Consider the following 26,993-nt stretch of genomic DNA (forward strand, 5'->3'; position numbering starts at 1 on the left):
ATTTGCAAATGATGGTGGAAAATAAGTATTTGGTCACCTACAAACAAGCAAGATTTCTGACTCTCACAGACCTGTAACTTCTTCTTTAAGAGGCTCCTCTGTCCTCCACTCGTTACCTGTATTAATGGCATCTGTTTGAACTTGTTATCAGTATAAAAGACACCTGTCCACAACCTCAAACATATATATGTATATATATATGTATATATATATATATACATATATATATATATATATATGTATATATATATATGTATATATATATATATATATACATATATATATATATATATGTAAATGTACATATTTGTAGTCTATATATATATATATATATATATATATGTAAATGTACATATTTGTAGTCTAATATAGACTTTTATCTGACATGCTTTAGTCTAGACCTATATTGTCGACGTGGTTGTTGTGATTTCATAAATTGGTGTTTTTCAAGCGTTATCTCGAATTGCCATCATCATTCGTCCATGATTGGACGGTGATGTCATGAATAATGTATGAATTTTTCCACACCCGGAAGATGGCACCGACTAGTGATGGTCATTCCGAGTCTTTTTGGTGAACCGGCTCATTTGGCTCCAGTCATGTAAAAGAGCCGGCTCATTTGGCTCCAAAACGGCGTGGACCAGATTGTTGCGCTCTCCCCATTATTTATTATTTTTGCAGTGAGGATTCACCCTCTTTAGATAATTATTTTGTAACTTATCCGCAGAAAAACGTTGTTTTGAGCTCAAAAAGCAGTATGCAAATCAGGGAGCCAAATGTACGGCTCTTTCACCGATGCCATTATGTTCCCGACGTTCACCAAAAAGATACATTCAAAAAGAGCCGTTTGTTCGCGAATGACAGATCACTAGGACCGACGTAGGTCTGTCTGTTTTGGTTGAGTCACCAGATCTGACCATGCCTTACTGACTGACTAGAGGCAGAAAACAAATGAGAATCATACAAAAATAACACATCGTTTATGCGACAACCTATGGAATAAGTCGAGTATTTTTGTGCTTACAAATATTAAGATCTTACATCGGTTTGGCGGTGTAGCTAGCTAATACCAATCGTCGAAAATGATGAAGGAAGAAGAAATGGATAGGTTCCAAGTACCCCCAGTTACGGAGACGCAGCCCTTGGTAAGTGCAATGTCTTGTTTAGTTTATTGCTAGCTTCATTTGAGTTCAAATTACCTTGAAATTAAGCCTATACTAGAATGTAAATGCGTGAACGGGTGTGTTTGTCGAAAATCCTTGTCAGACAGCTGGTTAGCGACTGCCCGGTTTTGTTTGCTTGGGGTGGGTGGGTTCCCGTTTGACAATTATGTTTGTCTTCCTAAGCATTTCTTCTGACCGATAACATTTTATTGAATGGACTTCGTCTGGCCGTCATTGCCACCGAGATTAGTTTCTAACCAAACTGGTGACGTGTTATTTCTTGGGAATTGTGATGGGGGAAGTAGAGCTCGCTTCGATATGACGACTGCTGGCTGGGTGAATATGCGCTGTCTCCAGCTGATGCCCAGCCCGGCAGCCTCAGTCCCAGCCTCAGTTGATGCATAGCCCGAGATGGTAGGTTCTTCTGGAGGAGAGAATTACAGTACTATACCACTGATAGGCTTAACTCTGGATACAGATTAACATTCGCACTTGCACTGTTCACGTGCAGACTGGTCTGGACACTGTCAGTTCACTTTTAATTTGTGCATTCTGGCTTCGATATATGCATGGTGTTTCAGGAAGGACCTTTCTGTACCTCTTGAGTCTCAACAGGGACTGCAGGTGCATGTCAGTGCAGGATGAGTATAGGTTCACCCCCACAACTAGGTCTTTCAGTGTCCTTCATTGTTTCTTTATGGATTTTCACCATTCAGACCTCTCAATATGTGTAGTGCCCCATACACTGTGGTTGGGTCCCTTCAGTTCCTCTACAGCCGGGGTGTCAAATTCATTCCATGGAAGGCCTAGTGTCTGCTGGTTTTATATCTTCTCTTTCAAGGTGCATTGGATAGAAAATACTTTGAACTTGAAAAAGATACAGTGCAACTACACTGTGGGGGCTTCCTTGATATTATTAGGTGCCTCTACCCCCCCCCCCCCCCCCATAAAATCAGAGAGAATAATTTAGGCCCATCTCGCTTCTCTTCAACATATCGATTTGATTCACAGTCCATGTTCTCATGTTTCTCACGTCTGCTAATGCTGGCATGGATTTAATGCTTTTATCTGGTTACGCCTTAATGTATTTGTGTGTGTTGGTCATAAATGAATGGTAGATCTCTATCATTGCCATTATTTTCTTCTCTCAGCCTGCTTCTTTTAAATTGTCAACATTGACATTCACCTTTCCTCAAGCCTGTTTTTGTAATAAGACTTCAACGTACTACTGCTGTCAGTGATTCAAAAATATATATTTTTTCAGATTGCTAGTATTGGTTTCTACTTCTAGCCTGACTTACTTGAAGGAAATCCAATGGCTAGGTCTGTTAGGTCAACGTAGACTGCAATAACAACTTGTAGTCTATCCTTATTCAACCCAGATCAGAGAGTCAAAGAGCCAGCTGTTCTGTTGCACAGAGAGCTCTTTGCATTCTCATGCTAATCAGTTCATTGTGAATGGTAAAGAAAATGAATCAACTTGGCAACTGCCTCTCAAATGTTCTGAAATTGACTTCAATTAATAAAACAGGCTGTCCTGTGTAGAATTAGGCTACGGTTTGAGTTGGGTTGTGCCAACACTCCCTTTAACTTAAACAGCACTATAGAAGGGTGACATGTATTTAAGCCAAATGCCACATCCAATTTAACTGATGGGAACTGGAATTTTCCCCCCAACACTTTTACTTCACTACATTCCTAAAGAAAAGTGTGTACTTTTTACTCAATACAATTTCCCTGAAACCCAAAAGTTCTCGTTACTTTTTGATTGCTTAGCAGGACAGGAAAATATTGTAATTCGCACACTTATAAATAGAACATCCCTGGTCATCCCTACTGCCTCTGATCTGGCGGACTCACTAAACACATGCTTCGTTTGTAAATGATGTCTGGGTGTTGGCGCTTGCCCCTGGCTATCTGTAAATAAAAATAAATAAAACAAGAAAATGGTAATGTCTGGTTTGCTTAATATAAGGAATTTGAAATGATTGATACTTAAGTATATTTCATCATTTACTTGTTATACTTAAGTATATTTAAAACCAAATACTTTTAGACTTTTACTCAAGTAGGATTTTACTGGGTGACTTTTACTTGAGTCATTTTCTATTAAGGTATCTTTACTTTTACTCAAGTATGACAATTGAGTACTTTTTCCACCACTGCTGTTAGCTCTGGAGGTCATAGCTGACCAGACTAGGCAATGGAAACACACCTAGTTTAACTGGTGTATGGTGTGATGTCCTTGAGGTCTTTCATCAAGCATGGATACATATAGAAGATGTATCAGTGTGTGTTGATGATATGTCGTATGACATCTAACATGTATCCCTCACATCTTCTGCACAGTGAGAGCTCACTTCATCAAAACACACACAAAAACAGATGCACCTTCTACATGCATCCATACTAGATTAAAGACCTCAAGGAGAACATAATTCCATAACTTGACACGTCATCCACACTTCATCTATTGTGAGTGGAGATAAAAAAAAATGTATATATATTTCTTTCCAGCTGCTCAGACCTCTATTGTGTGAGCTAAGGTGTGACTCTGAATGGGTAGAAGGAGAAGCTGGTGCTTGGAAAACCTCATAAAGAAAATAATGGGTCTTTGTCGCAGAACAAAAATAGCCTGATGTTTGCAGGCTGTTACAGTGGGAATATCTCATTGTTGTACTTTCCCATGTCCCAGTGCTCTGTTAGCACCATGTTGTCACTTTTGATTAATTTGTTCAGCATAATGAACAATATTTCACCGGATAAAGCAGTTGTTTGTGTCCAGTGCCTGTATGAATTGTACTGGACGGGGAAAAGCACTGAGTCCGTTATTTAACACTTGTTCTGGGAGTGAAATAAGAAATAAGAGTGCTTGTTAGTGGCTCTGAGTGTCTGCTAAATTACAAATATAAATATAGGCTATTGCGTAATGACACTTAGGTCTATCTACAGTGTAGACTACACAGTACGTGTTTAAATGTAATCAACTATGCTTGTAAAATTGAAGTCAGCAGAATGGGAAAACTGTGGAAGAGAGGGAGTGGATACGTTTACTAGGTGTTGTATAGTAGTTTCATGCTCTGCCTGCTGTACTGCTTGTTAGTGGTCTGTTGTTTCACCACGGCAGCCAGGCAGTTCCCTGGAGAGAATGCAGTGTTCTTTCAGGCTGCCCTTGTAGGATCTCTGCTCCGGCCTACTTTGCTGGCTGTGACAGGCTTGTGGTGAACATAATGCAGGGCTCTGTCAATGGAGTAGGCAGACCAACCAGCCAGACCTTCCACCATCCAGCAGTTCTCGGCTGTGTCCCAAACGGCACCCTTTTACCTTTATAGTGCACTACTTGTGACCAGAGCCTGGTCAAAAGTAGTGCACTACATAGGGTTCCATTTGGGACACAGTCCCGTCCAATAGGAACCCCCTCTGTTCTCCCACGGCCCCCCGAGTGACGTCACTCACTGACAGCCTCACTGGCCTACTCCCAGCCAAGTCTCACAAGTAGAGTGCTCTGGCAGTGGAAACTGGCCAAGCATAGAGTCACAAGCAGGCACACACTTAACAGTGGTCTCTGTCAAAGGCTTTCACCTCACGTGAGCGAAGCTTGGAAGCAGAGGCTAACTAAACAGTAAATTATAAGTAGAACGCCATAGATGAGGGGAAGAAGGTGCTCAAAGGGCTGGAAAATGCCTTTTGGGCATGGTCAAATAATACAAATATTTTCACTGGTTGTGAAGTTAAGCTGAAGTCTGCCTGTTTTGGAATTGAAAATAGGACTGTCGCTTATGGAAGCTGATTTGTGCCAGAGGTCAAATGTAAAACAACCACAGCGAATCTTGAAAGTTGACTGTACTTTTGTTTATTCCATGTGTAACTCTGTTGTTTTTTGTCGCTTTGCTTTATCTTGGCCACGTCGAAGTTGTAAATGAGAACTTGTTCTCAACTGGCCTACTTGGTTAAATAAAGGTGAAATAAAAAAAGTTGAACACATCTGATAGAAAATGACCATATCAAACCTGGGAAATCATCTGTTTTTTTCTGCAGCAGGACCCAGCAGCATCCTCCACCTCTGAGGCCGACTCCGATACTAGAGAAGGGGAAACGGTGGCCATGAACTACAAGCCCTCCCCACTGCAAGTGAAAATAGGTGAGCCTTATAATAGGATCTCCACTCCTCATTCCCTGTACAACATCAATGTGTCTGTCTTCTACTAACACACGGTGGCCTTCAATAAGACCATCTCTCTGTCTATAAATTATTAAATCATTCAGTCTGTCAGTCAATATGTAACACCATACAACCACCAGCTGTGGCATTTGAGCAAATGCTTAAATTGATGGCATGCTATCAAACTGAGTGATTCAGCTATAGCAATTGGTTAATGTATTTATTAGGGATCCCCATTAGCTGCTGCCTCTTCCTGGGGTCCAAAGACACCAAAGCACCCACATTACATCTAAAACAAAAGATAAAACGGTGACCTATGTTTGTACTAAATGAGCTAAAGATAACAGTACATCATATAACATCCCTACACCACAGATCCACAACACAAAATGTATTAATGAGTCAACAGTTTTATTCTCATTCAGTAGTTCATCTATTTTTGGAGCAATGCTGTGTTCTTTGCGTAAGCACAATAAATATTTATGATAGGCTTATAGCACAGCGACATGTAGAAAGGCAGGTTCAGTCAGATGCACCAAAGTGATGATTCTTCTTTGTTATGCATCTTTGTAACATTACTCCTTTACCATGTTTTGCTGAATTTCTTTCTTGACATAGCTCTAGGCCTATCAAAATAGGTTTGAGTTACTGACTGAAAGTCATAACCAAGATGCAGTGCATTCGGAGGTATTCAGATCCCTGGACTTCTACATTTTGTTACGTTACTGATAGAATAATTTGTATATTTAAGATAATGACTGAAGTATTCCACCCTGAAACCATATAATTGTATGAAATGTGTTAGAGTCATAATCCAATAATGTGTGTGACTAGGCCATTGTGTTACTATTTTGCAATATGAGAAATGTATAGTTGAGACATCAAAGGACAACTCAACTGTCTACAGACGACCTTGTGATAACTCTGAAACCAATAACAGGAGAGAGGCCTCCCCAACCTAGGTAGGGGAGTAACTGTTAGAAATGGCTAGGCTTGCAGAAGATAATGAGATGTGTTAGTCTGTATTTTTCCACTATACTATCTGAACAGGGAGTAGCCTATGACAGGAACTTGTGTGTGTATAAAAGATGGGCTCTGAACTTGAGAGGGCAGAGCTCTCTGAATAAAGGACTGATCTATTGCAGACTGGGTCTTTGAATAATTCTTTATTAACAAGAGCATTACAACCTCTGGGAATTATTTAAAGCTTGAGTGATAGTTGAGTTCAACCATTGAGATAGCAAAATTCTCGTGACAGTTACAGCCTTATTCTAAAATTGATTAACTTCTCTAGGGTAGGGGGCAGCATTCGGAATTTTGGATAAAAGGCATGCCCAAATTAAACTGCCTGCTACTCGGGCCCAGAAGGTAGGATATGTACAGTGGGGGGGGGAAAGTATTTGTTCCCCTGCTGATTTTGTATGTTTGCCCACTGATAAAGAAAGGATCAGTCTATAATTTTAATGGTAGGTTTATTTGAACAGTGAGAGACAGAATAACAACAAAAATTTCCAGAAAAACGCATGTCAAAAATGTTATAAATTGATTTGCATTTTAATGAGGGAAATAAGTATTTGACCCCCTCTCAATCAGAAAGATTTCTGGCTCCCAGGTGTCTTTTATACAGGTAACGAGCTGAGATTAGGAGCACACTCTTAAAGGGAGTGCTCCTAACCGCAGCTTGTTACCTGTAAAAAAGACACCTGTCCACAGAAGCAATCAATCAATCAGATTCCAAACTCTCCACCATGGCCAAGACCAAAGAGCTCTCCAAGGATGTCAGGGACAAGATTGTAGACCTACACAAGGCTGGAATGGGCTACAAGACCATCGCCAAGCAGCTTGGTGAGAAGGTGACAACATTTGGAGCGATTATTCGCAAATGGAAGAAACACAAAAGAACTGTCAATATCCCTCGGCCTGGGGCTCCATGCAAGATCTCACCTCGTGGGGTTGCAATGATCATGAGAACGGTGAGGAATCAGCCCAGAACTACACGGGAGCTTCTTGTCAATGATCTCAAGGCAGCTGGGACCATAGTCACCAAGAAAACAATTGGTAACTCACTACGCTGTGAAGGACTGAAATCCTGCAGCGCCCGCAAGGTCCCCCTGCTCAAGAATACATATACATGCCCGTCTAAAGTCTGCCAATGAACATCTGAATGATTCGGAGGACAACTGGTGAAAGTGTTGTGGTTAGATGAGACCAAAATGGAGCTCTTTGGCATCAACTCAACTTGCCGTGTTTGGAGGAGGAATGCTGCCTATGACCCCAAGAACACCATCTCCACCGTCAAACATGGAGGTGGAAACATTATGCTTTGGGGGTGTTTTTCTGCTAAGGGGACAGGACAACTTCACCGCATCATTTGACGGGGCCATGTACTGTCAAATCTTGGGTGAGAACCTCCTTCCCTCAGCCAGGGCATTGAAAATGGGTCGTGGATGGGTATTCCAGCATGACAATGACCCAAAACACACGGCCAAGGCAACAAAGGAGTGGCTCAAGAAGAAGCACATTAAGGTCCAGGAGTGGCCTAGCCAGTCTCCAGACCTTAATCACATAGAAAATCTGTGGAGGGAGCTGAAGGTTCGAGTTGCCAAACGTCAGCCTCAACCTTAATGACTTGGAGAAGATCTGCAAAGAGGAGTGGGACAAAACCCCTCCTTAGATGTGTGCAAACCTGGTGGCCAACTACAAGAAACGTCTGACCTCTGATTGCCAACAAGGGTTTTGCCACCAAGTACTAAGTCATGTTTTGCAGAGGGGTCAAATGCTTATTTCCCTCATTAAAATGCAAATAATTTTATAACAGTTTTGACATGTGTTTTTCTGGATTTTTTTTGTTATTCTGTCTCTCACTGTTCAAATAAACCTACCATTTTAAAATTATAGATTTATCATTTCTTTGTAAGTGGGCAAACGTACAAAATCAGCAGGGGATCAAATACTTTTCCCCTCACTGTATATTATTAGTAGACTTGGATAGAAAACACTCTGGCGTTTCTAAAACTGTTTGAATGATGTCTGTGAGTATAACAACTCATATGGCAGGCAAGAACCTGAGAGAAATCCAACCAGGAAGTGTGGGAATCTGAGGTTTGTAGTTTTTCAAGTCCTGGCCTATCCAGTATATAGTGACTTAGGGTTCATTTTGCACTTCCTAAGGCTTCCACTAGATGTCAACAGTCTTTAGAACGTTGTTTGAAGCTTCTACAGTGAATCTTGAGCGAACAAGAGCTCCTGGAAGTTGATGACTCAGAAAATGACATGAGTTCAGTGGCGCGCATTCACGTGAGCGTTAGCTGTGTTCCAGTTCATTTTTGAAGACATTGGAATCGTCCGGTTGGGATATTACTGAAGATTTATGTTAAAAGCACCCTAAAGATTGATGCTATACATCGTAAATATAACTTTTTTTAACTTTTCTTCGTGACATTCCGGCACGCTTCCTGGATTTGGAGTAGTGGACTGAACGCACGAACAAAAAGGAGGTATTTGGACATAAATTATGGACTTTATCGAACAAAACAAACATTTATTGTGGACCTGGGATTCCTGGGAGTGCATTCTGATGAAGATCATCAAAGGTAAGTGACTATTTATAATGCTATTTATGATTTTATTTGACTCCAAAATGGCGGGTATCTGTATTGCTTGATGTTGTTGTCTGAGCACAGGACTCAGATTATTGCAGTGTGCTTTTGCCGTAAAGCTTTTTTGATATCTGACACAGCGGTTGCATTAAGGAGAAGTTTATCTATAATTCTTTGAATAACAGTTTAATATTTTATCAACGTTTATGATGAGTATTTCTGTAAATTGATGTGCCCATTCACCGGATGTTTTTGGAGGCAAAATATTTCTGAACATTACGGGCCAATGTAAAATGGGGTTTTTGGATATAAATATGAACTTTATCGAGCAAAACATACATGTATTGTGTAACATAAAGTCCTATGAGTGCCATCTGATGAAGATCATCAAAGGTTAGTGCTTAATTTTAGCTGTATTTCTGGTTTTTGTGACGCCTCTCCTTGCTTGGAAAATGTCTGGTTTTTCTTGTTTCTGCGCTGTCCTAACATAATCTAACTTTATGCTTTCGCCGTAAAACCTTTTTGAAATTGGACAATGTGGTTGGATTAACGAGAAGTGTATCTTTAAAATGGGATATAATAGTTGTATTTTTGAGAAATTTGAATTGAGATTTTTTTTTGTTTTGAATTTGGCGCCCTGCTATATCACTGGCTGTTGAATAGTGTGTCCCGCAGGTGGGACGGTAGCGTCCCACATACCCCAGAGAGGTTAAATCGTTTTTTCACCTCATCAATCTACTCACACTACCCCACAATGACAAAGCAAAAACAGGTTTTTAGAAAGTTGCAAATTTCTTACAAATAAAACGGTGAAATATCACATTTACATAAGTATTCAGACCCTTTACTGAGTACTTTGTTGAAGCACCTTTGGCAGCGATTACAGCCTCGAGTCTTCTTGGGTATGACGCTACAAGCTTGGCACACCTGTATTTGGGGAGTTTCTCCCATTCTTCTCTGCAGGTCCTCCTAAGCTCTGTCAGGTTGGATGGGGAGCGTTGCTGCACAGCAATTTTCAGGTCTCTTCAAAGATGTTTGATCGGGTTCAAGTCCGGGCTCTGGCTGGGACACTCAAGGACATTCAGAGACTTGTCCTAAAGGCTCTCCTGGTTGTCTCGCCTGTGGGCTTAGGGTCGTTGTCCTGTTGGAAGGTGAACCTTTGCCCCAGTCTGAGGTCCTGAGCGCTCTGGAACAGGTTTCCATCAAGGATCTCTCTGTACTTTCCTCCAGTCATCTTTCCCTCGATCATAACTAGTCTCCCAGTCCCTGCCGCTGAAAAACATCCCCACTGCATGATGCTGCCACCACCATGCTTCACCGTAGGGATGGTTCCAGGTTTCCTCCAGACTTGACACTTGGCATTCAGGCCAAAGAGTTCAATCTTGGTTTCATCAGACCAGAGAATGTTATTTCTCATGGTCAGAGTGCTTCAGGTGCCTTTTGGCAAACTCCAAGTGGGCTGTCATGTGCATTTTACTGAGGATTGGCTTCCGTCTGGCCACTCTACCAAGGCCTGATTGGTGGAGTGCTGCAGAGATGGTTGTCCTTCTGGAAGGTTCTCCAATTTTTTTTATTTTTAATTTCACCTTTATTTAACCAGGTAGGCTAGTTGAGAACAAGTTCTCATTTACAACTGCGACCTGGCCAAGATAAAGCAAAGCAGTGTGACACAGACAACAGTTACACATGGGGTAAACAATTTTCAAGCCAATAACACAATAAACAAGTCAATGACACAGTAGGAAAAAAGAAAGTCTATATACAGTTTGTGCAAAAGGAGGAGGTAGGCAATAAATAGGCCATAGGAGCAAATAATTACAATTTAGCAGATTAACACTGGAGTGATAAATGAGCATATGATGATGTACAAGTAGAAATACTGGTGCGCAAAAGAGCAGAAAAGTAAATAAAATACAAAGTTTGGGGATGAGGTATGTAGATTGGGTGGGCAATTTACAGATGGACTATGTACAGCTGCAGCGACCGGTTAGCAGCTCAGGTTGGTGAGGGAAATAAGTCTCCATCTCCATAGAGGAGCTCTGTCAGCGTGACCATTGGGTTCTTGGTTCCAAACTTATTACATTTAAGAATGATGGAGGCTACTGTGTTCTTGGGGACATTCAATGCTGCAGATCCCCAGATCTGTGCCTCGACACTATCCTGTCTCGGGGCTCTACGGACAATTCCTTCGACCTCATGGCTTGGTTTTTGCTCTGACATGCACTGTCAACTATTCCAATTCACACACAATGTGCCTTTCCAAATCATGTCCAATCAATTGAATTTACAACATGTGGACTCCAAGTTGTAGAAACATCTTAAACCTGTTGCATCTAGGCGTTCCGCTAGCCAATATCCAATGGAACAGCGTGGCGCAAAATACAAAAACCTCAAAAATACGACAATTTTACACCATTTTAAAGATAAGACTCTCGTTAATCTAACCACATTGTCCGATTTCAAAAAGGCTTTACAGCGAAAGCGAAACATTAGATTATGTTAGGAGAGTACATAGACCAAAATAATCACACAGCCATTTTCCAAGCAAGCATATATGTCACAAAAACCCAAAACGCAGCTAAATGAAGCACTAACCTTTGATCTTCATCAGATGACACTCCTAGGACATTGTTATCCTCTTACATCTAGACGTTCCGCTAGCGGAACACCTGCTCCAATATCCAATGATAGGCGTGGCGCGAAATACAAACTCCTCGAAAATCCAAAAACTTCAATTTTTCAAACAACATATGACTATTTTACACCATTTTAAAGACAAGACTCTCCTTTATCTAACCACACTGTCCGATTTCAAAAAGGCTTTACAGCGAAAGCAAAACATTAGATTATGTCAGCAGAGTACCCAGCCAGAAATAATCAGACACCCATTTTTCAAGCTAGCATATAATGTCACAAAAAACAAAACCACAGCTGAATGCAGCACTAACCTTTGATCTTCATCAGATGACACTCCTAGGACATTATGTTATACAATACATGCGTGTTTTGTTCAATCAAGTTCATATTTATATCAAAAAACAGCTTTTTACATTAGCATGTGACGTTCAGAACTAGCATTCCCACCGAACACTTCCGGTGAATTTACTAAATTACTTATGATAAACGTTCACAAAAAACATAACAATTATTTTAAGAATTATAGATACAGAACTCCTTTATGCAATCGCGGTGTCCGATTCTTAAAATAGCTTTTCGGTGAAAGCACATTTTGCAATATTCTGAGTAGATAGCCCGGCCATCATGGCTAGCTATTTTGACACCCACCAAGTTTGGTACTCACCAAACTCAGATTTACTATAAGAAAAATTGGATTACCTTTGCTGTTCTTCGTCAGAATGCACTCCCAGGACTTCTTCTTCAATAACAAATGTTGGTTTGGTTCCAAATAATCCATAGTTATATCCAAATAGCGGCGTTTTGTTGTGCGTTCAAGACACTATCTGAAGGGTAAAGAAGGGTGACGCGCCCGGTGCGTTTCGTGACCAAAAAATTCAAAATATTCCATTACCGTACTTCGAAGCATGTCAAACGCTGTTTAAAATCTATTTTTATGGTATTTTTCTCATAAAATAGCGATAATATTCCCCCCGGACAATAGTGTATTCATTCAAAGACGAAAAGAAAAAACAGCGTGCTCGCGGGAACGCGCATATCCAATCTCTTTGTCCCCAGGCAGACCACTGAGAAACTGAGCTACTATACTCTGCCCAGAGACAGGAGACGGCTCAATCCGCTTTCTGAAGCCTTAGAAAGTGCAACGTAACCCCACAGATACTGTAGTTTCGATAGAGAATCAAAAGAACTACAATTCTCAGACAGGCCACTTCCTGCTTGGAATTTTCTCAGGTTTTTGCCTGCCATATGAGTTCTGTTACACTCACAGACACCATTCAAAACAGTTTTAGAAACTTCAGAGTGTTTCTATCCAAATATACTAATAATATGCATATTCTCGTTTCTGGGCAGAGGTAGTAACCAGTATAAATCGGGTACATTTTTTTATCCGGCCGTGAAAATACTGCCCCCTATCCTAAACAGGTTTTAAGGATGATCAATAGAAACAGGATGCACCTGTGCTCAATTTCGAGTCTCATTGCCAGTGGCGTAAAGTACTTAAGTAGAAATACTTGAAAATACTACTTGTTTTTTGGGGGGTTATCTGTACTTTTTTTTTATTTGACTACTTTTACTTCACTACATTCCTAATGATAATATTATTTTTACTTCCTACATTTTCCCTGACACCCAAAAGTACTTGTTATATTTTGAATGCTTAGCAGGACAGGAACATATTCCAATTCGCACACTTATCAAGAGAATAAGTGGTCATCCCTACTGCCTCTGATCTGGCAGACTCACTAAAGACAAATGCATTGTTTTAAAATTAAATCTGAGTGCTGGAGTGTGCCCCTGGCTATCTGTACATTTTAAAAACAAGAAAATGGTGCCGTCTGCTTTGCTTAATATAAGGAATTTGAAATGATTGATACTTAAGTATATTCTATCAATTACATTTACTTTTGATACTGAAGTATGTTTAGAACCAAATACTTTGACTTTTACTCAAGTAGTATTTTACTGGGTAACTTTTACTTGAGTAACTTTCTATTAAGGTATGTATGCTTTTACTTAAGTATGGCATTTGGGTACTTTTTCCACCACTGCTCATAGCAAAGGGTCTGAATCAAATCAGATGTATTTGTTACAGGTGCTGAATACCGTGAAATGGTTACTTACAAGCCCTTAACGCACGGCACGCAGTACCGGAGCGCCAAGTCCAGGTCCAAAAGGCTTCTTAACAGCTTCAGCCCCCAAGCCATAAGACGCACGGCAAGCGGTACCGCAGCTAAGGAAGTCACTGAAACACTTAACAAAGAATTGCGGTCTGTTTTGGAATGGGTGGCCAGAAATAAACTAGTCCTGAGCATCTCTAAAACTAAGAGCGTTGTATTTGGTACAAATGATTCCTTAAGTTCTAGACCTCAGCTGAATCTGGTAATGAATGGTGTGGCTGTTGAACAAATTGAGGGGACTAAATTACTTGGCGTTACTTTAGATTGTAAACTGTCATGGTCAAAACATATAGATTCAATGGTTGTAAAGATGGGGAGAGGTCTGGCCGTAATAATGAGATGCTCTGCTTTTTTGACACCACACTCCAAAAAACAAGTTCTGCAGGCACCAGTTTTGTCTAATCTTGATTATTGTCCAGTCGTGTGGTCCAGTGCTGCAAGGAAAGACCTAGTTAAGCTGCAGCTGGCCCAGAACAGAGCGGCACGTTTTGCTCTTCATTGTAATCAGAGGGCTGATATAAATACTATGCATGCTAGTCTCTCTTGGCTAAGAGTTGAGGAGAGACTGACTGCATCACTTCTTCTTTTTCTAAGAAACAATGTGTTGAAAATCCCAAATTGTTTGCAAGTCAACTTACACACAGCTCTGACACACACACTTATCCCACCAGACATGTCACCAGGGGTCTTTTCAGTCCCCAAAACAAATTCAAGATGGTGTACAGTATTATATAGAGGCCTAATTGCGTATAACTTCCTTCCATCTCATATTGCTCAAATAAACAGCAAACCTGGTTTCAAAAACAAAAAGGGGCACAACGCCTCTCCCCTATTTGACCTAAAGTTGAAGTTAGAAGTTTACATATACTTAGGTTAGGATCATTAACTTGTTTTTCAACCACTCCACAAATGTATTGTTAACAAACTATAGTTTTGGTAAGTCGGTTAGGACATCTACTTTGTTGCATGACACAAGTAATTTTTCCAACAATTATTTACAGACAGATTATTTCACTTATAATTCACTATCACAATTCCAGTGGGTCAGAAGGTTACATACACTAAGTTGACTGTGCCTTTAAACAGCTTGGAAAATTCCAGAAAATGTCATGGCTTTAGAAGCTTCTGATAGGCTAATTGACATAATTTGAGTCCATTGGAGGTGTACCTGTGGCTGTATTTCAAGGCCTACCTTCAAACTCAGTGCCTTTTTGCTTGACATCCTGGGAAAATCAAAAGGAATCAGCCAAGACCTCAGAAAAAAAATTGTAGACCTCCACAGGACTGGTTCATCCTTGGGAGCAATTTCCAAACGCCTGAAGGTACCACGTTCATCTGTACAAACAATAGTACGCAAGTATAAACACAATGGGACCACGGAGCCGTCATACTGCTCAGGAAGGAGACATGTTCTGTCTCCTAGAGATGATCGTACTTTGGTGCGAAAAGTGCAAATCAATCCCAGAACAACAGGAAAGGACCTTGTGAAGATGCTTGAAGAAACGGGTACAAAGTATCTATACCCACAGTAAAATGAGTCCGATATCAACATAACCTGAAAGGCCGCTCAGCAAGGAAGAAGCCACTGCTCCAAAATCGCCATCAAAAAGCCAGACTACGGTTTGCAACTACACATGGGGACAAAGATCGTACTTTTTGGAGAAATGTCCTCTGGTCTGATGAAACAAAAATAGAACTGTTTGGCCATAATGACCATCGTTCTGTTTGGAGGAAAAAGGGAGAGGCTTGCAAGCCAAAGAACACCATCCCAACCGTGAAGCACGGAGGTGGCAGCATCATGTTGTAGGGGTGCTTTGCTGCAGGAGTTTATGGTGCACTTCACAAAACAGATGGCATCATGAGGAAAGAATATTATGTGGATATATTGAAGCAACATCTCAAGACATCAGTCAGGAAGTTAAAGCTTGGTTGCAAATGGGTCTTCCAAATGGACAATGACCCCAAGCATACTTCTGAAGTTGTGGCAAAATGGCTTAAGGACAACAAAGTCAAGGTATTGGAGTCGCCATCACAAAGCCCTGACCTCAATCATATAGAAAACGTGTGGGCAGAACTGAAAAGGCGTGTGGGAGCAAGGAGACCTTCAAACCTGACTCAGTTACCAGCTCTGTCAGGAGGAATGGGCCAAAATTCACCCAACTTATTGTGGGAAGCTTGTGGAAGGCTACCCGCACGTTTAACCCAAGTTAGACAATTTAAAGGCAATGCTACCAAATACTAATTAAGTGTTGCTGAACTTCTAACCCACAGGGAATGTGATGAAATAAATAACAGCTGAAATAAATCATTCTCTCTTATTATTCTAACATTTCACATTCTTAAAATAAAGTGGTGATCCTAACTGACCTAAAACAGGGAATTTTTGCTAGGATTTAATTTCAGGAATTGTGAAAAACTGAGTTCAAATGTATTTGGCTAAGGTGTATGTAAACTTCCAACTTCAACTGTACATCTGTAAAATGAGTTTAGGAACTAAAGCTTTTGTTGTCTTCCCCTCAGGCTTCCATGTCTTCTCCCTGGACCTCCTCAATGTCCACCTCTTGAACATCAGACTCTGAGGGCTCATCTTTACTGTCATTTTCCAACTTTGTTGAGGATGGCTCGTTGTCAGGCTCAAAAAGCCTAAAGATTTGCCCGGATGGCCACCAATTTTTCAACCCTTGTATTGGTCAGCCTATTGCGTGCTTTGGTGTGTGTGTGTGTCTGTGTGTGTGTGTGTTCCCATACAAGGACCAGTTGTGCTCTGAGGTGGCTGATGTTGGTGGGATTTGGAGGGTGATGGAGGCAACAGGAGAAAGAGCCTCAGATCACCAAAGTCCCTTCCGACAGGTGGCTAATGAAATGTTGGCACGACTAGCATATTGCATCTCCATCCAAAAGCCCTTGCTTGGAAGTGAACTTCGCCAGACTGCCAAGAACATTGCCCTGATCCAGGCCAAGGTGGCGAGACACGATAGTGATGACACCATAGGCTTTGTTGATCTCTGCACCAGACAGGATGCTCTTGCCAGCATACTTGTTGTCCAACATGTATGCTGCGGTGTGTATGAGCTTCAGGCAGAAGTCTTAACGCTTTTTGATGCATTTCAGAATTGCAGTTTCCTCTGCTTGGAGCAACATTGAAGTGGGCAGGGTAGTACGGATTTCTTCTCTTACATCTGTAAGCAGAGTCTGAACATCAGACAGGATGGCATTGTCTCCCTCAATTCGTGCAATGGCTACTGCTATAGGTTTCAGGTTGCTTACCACTCTCTCCCAAAATACATCATCCAGGAGGATCCTCTTGATGGGGCTGTCCATATCGGCAGACTGTGATATGGACATTTCTTGGACTATCAAACATGATGACAACACCACCCCAACGGGTGTTGCTGGGCAGCTTCAATGTGGTGCTCTTATTCTTCTCACTTTGATTGGTGAGATAGGTTGCTGCTATAACTTGATGACCCTTCACATACCTAACCATTTCCTTGGCTCGCTTGTAGAGTGTATCCATTGTTTTCAGTGGCATGATGTCCTTGAGAAGCAGATTCAATGCATGAGCAGCACTACCAATGGGTGTGATGTGAGGGTAGGACTCCTCCACGTTAGACCAAGCAGCCTTCATGTTCGCAGCATTGTCTGTCACCAGTGCAAATACCTTCTGTGGTCCAACGTATGATTTGGCACAGTATTTGCAAATGTACACAGCTTTTCCTTCTACATTGGCTGCAGTGAAAATTCTCCACACATCAGATAGTGCCCATGGCATTTTTTTTTTAAAGATTAGAAAAAAGAGTAAAAAATACAATTCCATGTACAGATAAATAGTTAAGCAGTTAGATTAACTCAGTTTTGTATGATAAATGTTTTAAAATGAAACGTGTATGGAAACAGGTGAATTAACACCTCAGTTAGCAGGCTCAAGCAAGCTAAAACCCACATGGTAGAAAAAAACTAACTAGCTGAAATTGTTAACAAGTTATAAATGATTTTAAACACACTTTGCTGTAGGCTACTATTTACTAGTAAACAAAAAATCATGCATGTCATATAAAATATATTCACCCCACCCAGTATTGTAATCAAAACATACCAGAATGCATGTAGTCCTTGGCTCAGACAGTGTAGTAGTGTGGGCTCAATAGCATCTCATTAGTGTGCAAGATCTTGAGAATCAGCTGTACATGTGATGGAAGAATGCGCTGTGCATGCAGAGGGTTGTAATTCCATTGAATTTGGGATAGGTTAACCAAAATATGCTACAAGACCTAGAATTGCCTTGTGTATCCCACAAAAAAGGTTCACTGTTATAAGCTTAAACGTTGGATATTACATTTTTGCATCTGAGCTCCTAGAGTGTGCGGCTCTCCCATATTTTCAAGTTTTCTACTCCGTTAGCCAGCACCTCGCCTTAATAGGTGTGCGTTTCTTTTTCTTCTAGATTTCACTGTTATAAGCTAACTTTTTTTTAAAATGAATTTAAGCAAAATTCCCGGGCTTAACTTCCCATGGAACATTTCTGGGAAATTTACCGGAAAGTTTCCGACCCTTTGCAACTCTAGCGGGGGTACAGGTTAGTCGACGTAATTTGTACATGTAGGTAGGGGTAAAGTGACTATGCATAGATAATAAACAGCGAGTAATAGTAGCAGCAGCATAAAAACAAGGGAGGGTGGGGTGTCAATGTAAATAGTCCGGGTGGCCATTTGATTAATTGTTTAGCAGTCTTATGGCTTGAGGGTAGAAGCTGTTTTGGACCTAGACTTGGCGCTCCGATACCGCTTTCCATGTGGAAGCACAGCGAACAGTCTGACTTGGATGACTGGAGTCTTTGACAATTCTTTGGGCCTTCCTTTGACACAGAATACTGAATACTTATGTAAATGTTTAAAAATTAAAATATTTTTATGAATTTGCTAAAATGTCTAAACCTATTTTCACTTCGTCATTTTGGGGAATTGTGTGTAGATTGGTGAGAAATTATTGAATACATTTTAGAATAAGGCTGTAACCTAACAAAATGTGGACAAAGTCAAGGGGTCTCAGTACTTTCCGAATGCACTGTATTCCTATTAAACTGTTTCCACAATAAAGCCTAATAAAGCTTTAGTGTGTTTGATCTCCCGGAGCATTGCTGTGGTTATTTGGGGTATATTGCCTAAAGACAACACCCAATAGCCGTTCTGCCCTTGCTAGCAGTAACAGGCTGGAGTTAATCAACGTATCCCAGGGCAGGAACTTTGAAAGGGCAATGAGGTCACAGCTTCCAATCCCATAACCCTATCTCCCTCATGTACTCAGTTGGTCAGCAGCACTGTGCTTCAGAGATTAAAGAAATGAAGTGTCATGTTGATGTTAATTAAGCTTTGCATCACAATCATTGTCTTGGCAGCCTGCTTATTCACTACTGGACCACAGAGGAATTCCAAGCACACAGACGACAGTGTGAAAGTCCCATAAAAGTCAAGCCCAAAGTTTACATTATAAGCCCCACATGCCCCTATATGAGTTATAAATTACCACAGTTTTCCATATGTCAGCACAACTAGTGTTGCAGTACGGTTGTCTACTATCATTTGTTTTTGGTCATTTTCAGGTAGAAGGTAGTGATGGACCTGAAAGCAACATGTTTTATTGTAGACCCACTAAAGAAAGCAAAGCAGATGAACAATTGAATACATTGTGGAAAAGGGTATTGGGGAATTGTCTTGCATAAAATAGTGGTGACGACTATGCTGAGGACTGTGTGTCGCCTAGGAATGACACCACCTGGAAGACAATGGGGATGGAGGGGGTGACACTTTCCCTCATTGTCGCCCACGATGAAATCGGAGAGGGGACTTTGGATCTCTCTCTGTTTGTTCGTTCGTTCGTTCATATGTTAGTGACACGTGATATCTTAGACAGCCCTGGTCCGATTTTGAAGAAACTTAGATGAATGATGCGTCTTGCCGTAGAGATCCAGAATTTGCAAAATTACACTGATTGGCCCAAGGCGGGAGCTGAAGTAATTAGCTGAAATCTGTTAGTCACACGCACTGTCTCAATTGGCCCAAGGTTGGGCGCTGCATCATTCATGGGTGACTACATGTTTACTGTTGCCTTGTTTGTTAATTGTTTTTAACTATGATGTTATCTCCTGTGATTGGCAGAGAAACAGAGAGAGCTGGCCAGGAAGGGATCAGTAAAAAATGGCACCGTGGGTAGCCCTGTCAACCAGCAACCCAAGAAGAACAACGTCATGGCCAGAACACGGTAAAAAGCTCAAACCTGATGGTTTCCTCACCATGTTATTATTTTGGGGCTTTTCCATGGAAAAGGACCAATGAGCACCAACGTGAACTTAATAGGTCATATCAAATTGGGTGTCAAATGAAAGCTGAGTCTCTATTTTCTGTCTTAAAATTTAGCCATAGGTAAAGGCTTTGATTTCTGGGTAAACAGATGGAAAAGGGATCTTAGAAAACATCTACCAGAAAGTCTTAAATGTTATCAGAAATACACAAAAACACATTTTAAAACTCAAAATATAAACCATTCATAACTGAACAGGGACTTTAGAAATGGCGGTCTGTGTGAATGCTAAATTCAGACTCACTCTAGTTGATAAGCGTATGGGCCTGGTTCAGTCAAACCCACTAACAGGTGCCCTTCCCTTTGTCTGTAATCCTAGTCCCTCGGTGGATTAGCAGAGATGTGAAAGCAGCTCCCCCTACACCCAGAGCCCCAGATTATGGGCAGCACCCATTAGACTGGAGGCTGGCGATTTAGCCAAAAGCGCTCTAACCAGGCTAGGAGAGTACTAACCCCTGCTGTGGCTAACAGCTGCTGTTGAGGAGGAGGCTGATTCGTGCCATTTTATGATATCCCAGATTTGGTCCAGATTTAGCCACAGATCTGTTGTATTCAAGAGATCGGAGGAGAAACCCAGGAACCAGAATATCTTAATTTTGGTGCCACATAACTGGAAATGAGCTAACATTCAAGTTTAAGTTTTTGGGATATATTGCCCTTTTTTATTGAAAACTTGAAAATGTTACTTTGACGATCCCCATGATAATTTCACACACGTTTTGTCTTTTCTTCTACTTTCATTTAGGTTGGTGGTGCCAAACAAAGGCTACTCCTCTTTAGACCAGACCAGCCCAGATGAGAAGCCCCTGGTAGCACTGGATACAGACAGGTAACGGTGAATGGAATATTTCTCTGAATGGGATTTCAAAAGGGTGAGAAGAAGATATCCATCTCACATCTTGCCGACGTCTACTCTCTTTCTCTCTTGACACTGGTGTCCAACAGACTTGTTCCTGACCTCCGCCTTCAGCCTTTCAAAGCTCAGTCACAGTGCGTAGGGGACTAACTACTTCTCTGAATTCAATACAGGCTGAAAGAGTAGCACATACCAGAAAAGAGTGATCCGACTCGGGGAAAGCAGGAAAAGTATAACTGCTCTGTTGGCTGTTACAGCTCCGCTCCGAGCCTCCCTCTCTCGGCAAGCAGGCAGAGTCATTCCCAAATTTAGGGAAAATCCTCTCCCAGGGTGCCGGATTAGGGGGTTTGGGATTTGGACCGCTGGGAAAAAAGGCTCAGTGTCTTCCCTCCTTCAGTGCTCCCTGCCCAGCGTGTGATACAGATGGGATGCGTCCCAAATGGCACACTTTTCTACCCTTTTCCCCTCATAGTGTTCTGCTTTTGACTAGGGCCCTGGTCAAAAGTAGTGCACTATGAAGGGAATAGGGTGCCATTTGGAACGAATACATGGGTCCTGTACCCTGTGTTTTCCATGACCTTTATCTGTCGATTTGCGCTTTTTGGCACCCATCACAACGATGACGTCATGTTCTCGCTCTCGCTCTAAAACGCACACAAAAAAACACATGTATGAAAGTACATTTGTGTTTATTGTCTTTGGGCGTGTCTGATAGAGTTCAGCCTCATTAAGAAAAGGGCCAATCATTCCTGGAGTCGGGCTCAATGGAACGTTCCAGATTGTCTCTGCTGGTTGTCTCTGTTAGAATAAATCAATCCTGCTGAAATGTCAGCTCCTCATGGTGCCTAATTATCTACTGGGGAGATGCCTGGAGATCTAGAATGTAACACTGTGTTTTTGGTTTTCATAAATCATTTTCTGGAAGGGAACACACTGAAATGCTGAGCAATGTTTTCAAAAGTATCCCGAAATGAGTTTACAGTTCCCTTTTTATTGTCTAGAAATTTAAGCTCCATAGCACAATATTGTATTTATATATATTTAACTTTTTTTTAACTGTCCCTATCAATGTTTGTGTTACGTCCTGGTGTTTGGGAGGTCTGGGTGTCAGACTAACCATCTCTTCCTGTTTCAGTGATGATGACTTTGACATGTCCAGATACTCTTCGTCTGGATACTCCTCAGCCGAGGTGAGATGTCTGAGGGACCAGGTATCTATGCACTACATACAGCTAATGTCACCATAAGCTGTCATAAGCACTGCATAACCTGTCATGTCACTTCCCTGCTTATGTCAATTCCCATGGCTTCTATCCTGTAACCTGTATCTTTTCTCCTCTGATCACCGTTCACTTCTGTAAATGTATAACTATGGCGTTTCCGTCAGTCGTGATTTATCATGCATTTCATCACCATTCGTTTCTATCCATGTGTTTGTCTGTGTTTAAGTAGTAATTTTGTCTCACTTTAGTTTTTTTTTTCTTTTTACATCATTACTTGGTGTTAGGTCTGCGACTATACAATGACTAGCACGACCCATAGCATTTCTGTAGTCGCTTATGTTTTACCTAAAACATTGTGACATTTCAAATCAATAATAACGTACGTGACTCTTTATTACAGTCTATTCGGCAAGTATTCAGACCCCTTGACCTTTTCCACATTTTGTTACGTTACAGCCTTATTCTAAAATTGAGGGGGAAAAAATTAAATAATCAATCTACACACAGTACCCCATAATGAAAATGTGAAAACAGGTTTTTAGAAATTTTAGCAAATTTATTACAAATAAAAAACAGATACCTAATTTACGCAAGTATTCAGACCCTTGGCTATGAGACTTGAAATGGAGTTCAGGTGCATCCTGTTTCCATTGATCATCCTTGATGTTTCTACAACTTGATTGGAGTCCACGTGGTAAATTGATTAGACAGGATTTGGAAAGGCACACACCTGTCTATATAAGGTCCCACAGTGCATGTCAGAGCAAAAACCAAGCCATGAGGTCGAAGGAGTTGTCGATAGAGCTCCGAGTCAAGGCACATATCTTGGGAAGGGTACCAACACATTTCTGCAGCATTGAACGTCCCCAAGAACACAGTGGCCTCCATAATTCTTAGATGGAAGAAGTTTAGAACCACCAAGACTCTTCCTAGAGTTGGCCCCCCGACCAAACTGAGCAATTGGGGGAGAAGGGCCTTGGTCAAGGATCCCAATGGTCACTCTGCTAGAGCTCCAGAGTTCTTCTGTGGAGATGGAAGAACCTTCCAGAAGGACATCCATCTCTGCAGCACTCTACCAATCAGGCCTTTATGATAGTGGCCAGACAGAAGCCACTCCTCACTAAAAGGCACATGACAGCCTGCTTGGAGTTTGCCAAAAGGCACCTAAAGAACTCTGACCAAGAGAAACAACATTCTCTGGTCAGATTAAACCAAGATTGAACACTTTGACCTGAATGCCAAACGTCATGTCTGGAGGAAACCTGGCACCATCCCTGTGGTGAAGCGTGGTGGCAGCATCATCCTGTGGTGGTGTTTTTCAGCGGCATGGACTGGGAGACTAGTCAGGATTGAGGGAAAGATGATTGAAGCAAAGTACAGAGAGATCATTGATGAAAACCTTCTCCAGAGCACTCAGGACCACAGACTGGGGCAAATGTTTACCTTCTAACAGGACAATGACCCTAAGCACACAGCCAAGACAACAGAGGAGTGGCTTCGGGACAAGTCTCAATGTCTTTGAGTGGCCCAGCCAGAGCCCGGACTTGAACCTGATCGAACATCTTTGGAGAGACCTGAAAATATCTGTGCAGCTCCACTTCCAACCTGACAGAGCTTGAGAGGATCTGCAGAAAAGAATGAGAGAAACTCCCCAAATACAGGTGTGCTTGTAGCGTCATACTCAAGAAGAATCGAGGCTGTAATCGCTGCCAAAGGTGTTTCAACAAAGTACTGAGTAAAGGCTCTGAATACTTATGTAAATGTGAGAGATGTAAAAATATATATCTCTAAAAACCTGTTTTTGCTTTCTCCTTATGGGGTATTGTGTGTAGATTAATGGGGGGGAGACATCTTTATCCATTTTAGAATAAGACTGTAACGTAACAAAATTTGGAGAAAGTCGAGGGGTCTGAATACTTTCCGAGCACACTGTATTACGATTGGGAAAGGATCATGTTTTGTCCACTCTGTCCCCTGCAGCAGATCAACCAGGACCTCAACATCCAGCTACTGAAGGACGGTTACCGGCTAGACGAGATCCCTGACGATGAGGATCTGGATCTGATCCCTCCCAAATCAGTCAACCCCACCTGCATGTGCTGCCAAGCCACCTCCTCCTCAGCCTGCCACATCCAGTAGCCCCTCCCATGACAGATGGTCCCGCCCCTGCCACCAGGGCAGCAACAAGGAAGAGGAGGAGTTGAAATGATTGGGGGGGACGGGACAGAAAAATAGGTGTATTGGAATTAGTGTGGATTTGAAAAGGGTGAAAATGCAGAACAAATTTACTAAGAGTAACTGGTTCCTCCTATGGTAGGACATGTGATACGTTTGTCTGTTACATTATAGGGTCTTTATGTCTGAGTAGTATTCAGAAGCAGCTCTACCTTGTCTCATCTTGGAATATTACATGGAGGGCAATGGAAAGGTCTCAAGTGCTGAACTTGTGTGAGATGGCAGTGTTTCGAAGATGGTCTCTTGAGGATTATGTCGTCTTAAACTTTGTTTGACCTCCTGAAAGTCTTTGTTGCTGTTACTGTATGGAGGGATCAACAGGGAATGTACTGTGAGCGTGGAAAAAGGACAAACATTTGATTGAAGAGCTGTCTGAGTGTGTGTAACGTGTCTAAAATCAAATATCAAACCTTTTTAGAATATTTAAGGAGATATAGCAACGAACACAGAGGAATCCCAAATATTTATTTTATGTTTCCAAGCAGGCATCTCACAAGTTAAAATGCAAAGTGAGTTTTGAGTTGAGTGGATTTGCAGCAGTCTGTCTTCTCGCTCCTCTATCTTTTCTGATCAGATTTTCTTTCTCTTCCTGTTGTCGTGATACGTGTTTCACATGATGTGGGAACATAACAAATATTTGAATTTTCATACAAAGACATCAGAATAACTATTCCTATTTACAAGTTTGATATATGACTTGAGAACAGCTTTGCATGTTGCTCACTGTGCCACTTAGATAAACACCCTACCAATACAGTAACTGGAGGGGGGGTTAGGCTCTCAACCTGACCCACTGCATCCTTAGCCTGGTCCCAGATCTGTTGGTGCTGTCTTGACGATCTCGAGTAGGGTCAAGGTAAGACAGCATAAACAGATCTGGGACCAGTCTACTGCAACTTCACCTAGCGCCAATTTAGATAGGGTTATTTTCTTGTGCAGTCCTTAACGAAAAGATATGGGATTCATAGGTCACAAAGCCTGGTTCCAGATCTGCTTGTGCTGTCGTGCACAATGTTTGGCATGACAATGACCATAGGAGCTGGCACAAACTGATCTGGGACCAGGCTAGGTCCGATACTGTATGGTGAAGCCAATGTGTATTTAGTGCCAGTCTACTACTGTCCACATGAAAATGATAACTTATTTTAGTGGATATTTCTGTAACACTAAATGGTTTGTTACCCCTCAATATAATTGTATATTGGGTCATCCTGCTTATACGTTTACTCATTGTTGATTTCACTATGGTGTCTTCACTTGTCTATTGTACTTCTAATCTTTTTATTTTGTTGTGTAAATTACTTTGAACTGTTGTAAGAGAAGCACATTTTCCAATATGCTCAGTAGGATTCATGTGCTAACCATTACTGTACCTGCCATACTATAATACCATTTCCTAGTCCTGGCACCCAGTGGTTGTGGGTTGTGGGTACTATAGTTTAACTGTGCCAAAAGGCCATTTAAAAAAAAAATGTATTTGTATAATAGTGTCCAAAAAAACCATAACTTTCATGGGCATAACAGCCATAATTTAACATGAGATGGTGTTAAATTATTGTATGAATATACCAGTTGAAATGGAGAATGTGTCCTTCTGAATTCCTGAGCAGGGATGTTACCAGTACACTGATAGTGGTTGGGCAAAATGTCCGCCTGTACACACAGCAGCCCATGTCCTCCTATAGTGCTTCCAGAAGTAGGCTGTAGCGCCACCTTGTGCTTTTCTCACTGCCACTGACACAGTCTGTGCAATCACACAGGCACAGTACACATGGCACACACACACAGAATGCACTGTAGAACGCTTCAAATTGGAAATTGCTCCTCATGTCTAACGATCCAAGACTGTATAGCGTACTATATATAAAGCGATGGATGAGGTAAAGATGTTATATACTGTACTGCTTTGGGTGCTTGGTTATCCAGTGCATTCCACTGTAGTGCAATGAATGATATGAGGGGTTGACTCCAGTTTGAATACACACAAATCAAGCACAAACGGGTCAATCCAAAATAATGAAAATACCTGCTGTTTTGGGATGGTGCAAAACAGGGAACACTGTGTTCAGTAGGCAAAAAGTGGAAAAACGCTTTGTCTATATTCAAGGACGCATCATCCAAATAGCAATGGAAATGTATACCTGCTTTGTCTGAGCGCTAAGCATTAGCTTCCCCTGTCATTGTGATCACAAGTTCACACTCCCTCTCACCCCAGAGTTGTCTAAAGTAGAGTATGCCTTAAGTAATGCATTGTATTGGAAAATATTTATTGCCTGTTTATTTATTTATTTTATTTGGGGGGAGGGAAAATCTACATTTTAACATGGACACAGAGGGCAGCACTTACAGCTATGAAACTGCACTGAAATACTACAGTACTCACAATATTGTGAGTTTAGTGCCATTTTGCGGATGTTAAATATTGCCCATAGGCTTTTTTAGGATATCATTCACACTCATTGTGATTTTAAAGAAGATGTGAATTATTAAAGTTTCTGTATGTAACAATGTTATTGTTCTGTGTAGTGTATCATGTCTACAAATAAATATCAAAGATCCGAGTTAAAAGTTGTGGTGCAACTTC

At 41.3% G+C, this 26,993-nt stretch overlaps 1 protein-coding gene across 4 annotated transcripts; it reads left to right on the top strand.

The window, feature by feature from the left end:
• The first annotated feature begins 832 nt into the window (after positions 1 to 832).
• On the top strand, positions 833 to 26,977 carry LOC106565391 (protein FAM219A). 4 transcript variants are annotated; one of them, XM_014132451.3, is made up of 6 exons: positions 833 to 1,145; positions 5,205 to 5,304; positions 19,894 to 19,996; positions 20,841 to 20,924; positions 22,087 to 22,162; positions 24,155 to 26,977. In XM_014132451.3, the coding sequence occupies exons 1-6, from the start codon at positions 1,083 to 1,085 to the stop codon at positions 24,311 to 24,313; spliced, it is 585 nt and encodes a 194-aa protein (XP_013987926.1). In that variant the 5' UTR covers positions 833 to 1,082; the 3' UTR covers positions 24,314 to 26,977. The 4 variants fall into 4 exon arrangements, with proteins under 4 accessions (XP_013987926.1, XP_013987928.1, XP_013987925.1 ...); XM_014132453.3 differs by having other exon boundaries at positions 22,087 to 22,141; XM_014132450.3 differs by having other exon boundaries at positions 836 to 1,145; positions 5,202 to 5,304.
• The last annotated feature ends 16 nt before the right edge of the window (positions 26,978 to 26,993 follow it).

Source organism: Salmo salar, chromosome 12 (assembly GCF_965601325.2).
Source record: "Salmo salar chromosome 12, fSalSal1, whole genome shotgun sequence".
NCBI lineage: Eukaryota > Metazoa > Chordata > Actinopteri > Salmoniformes > Salmonidae > Salmo > Salmo salar.

Coding starts and splice junctions, on each gene's coding strand:
- LOC106565391 (XM_014132450.3), top strand. CDS start 1,083: ATGATGAAGGAAGAAGAAATGGATAGGTTCCAAGTACCCCCAGTTACG. Junction 1,146..5,201: donor TTACGGAGACGCAGCCCTTG/GTAAGTGCAATG, acceptor TTTTTTCTGCAG/CAGGACCCAGCAGCATCCTC. Junction 22,163..24,154: donor TGAGATGTCTGAGGGACCAG/GTATCTATGCAC, acceptor TGTCCCCTGCAG/CAGATCAACCAGGACCTCAA.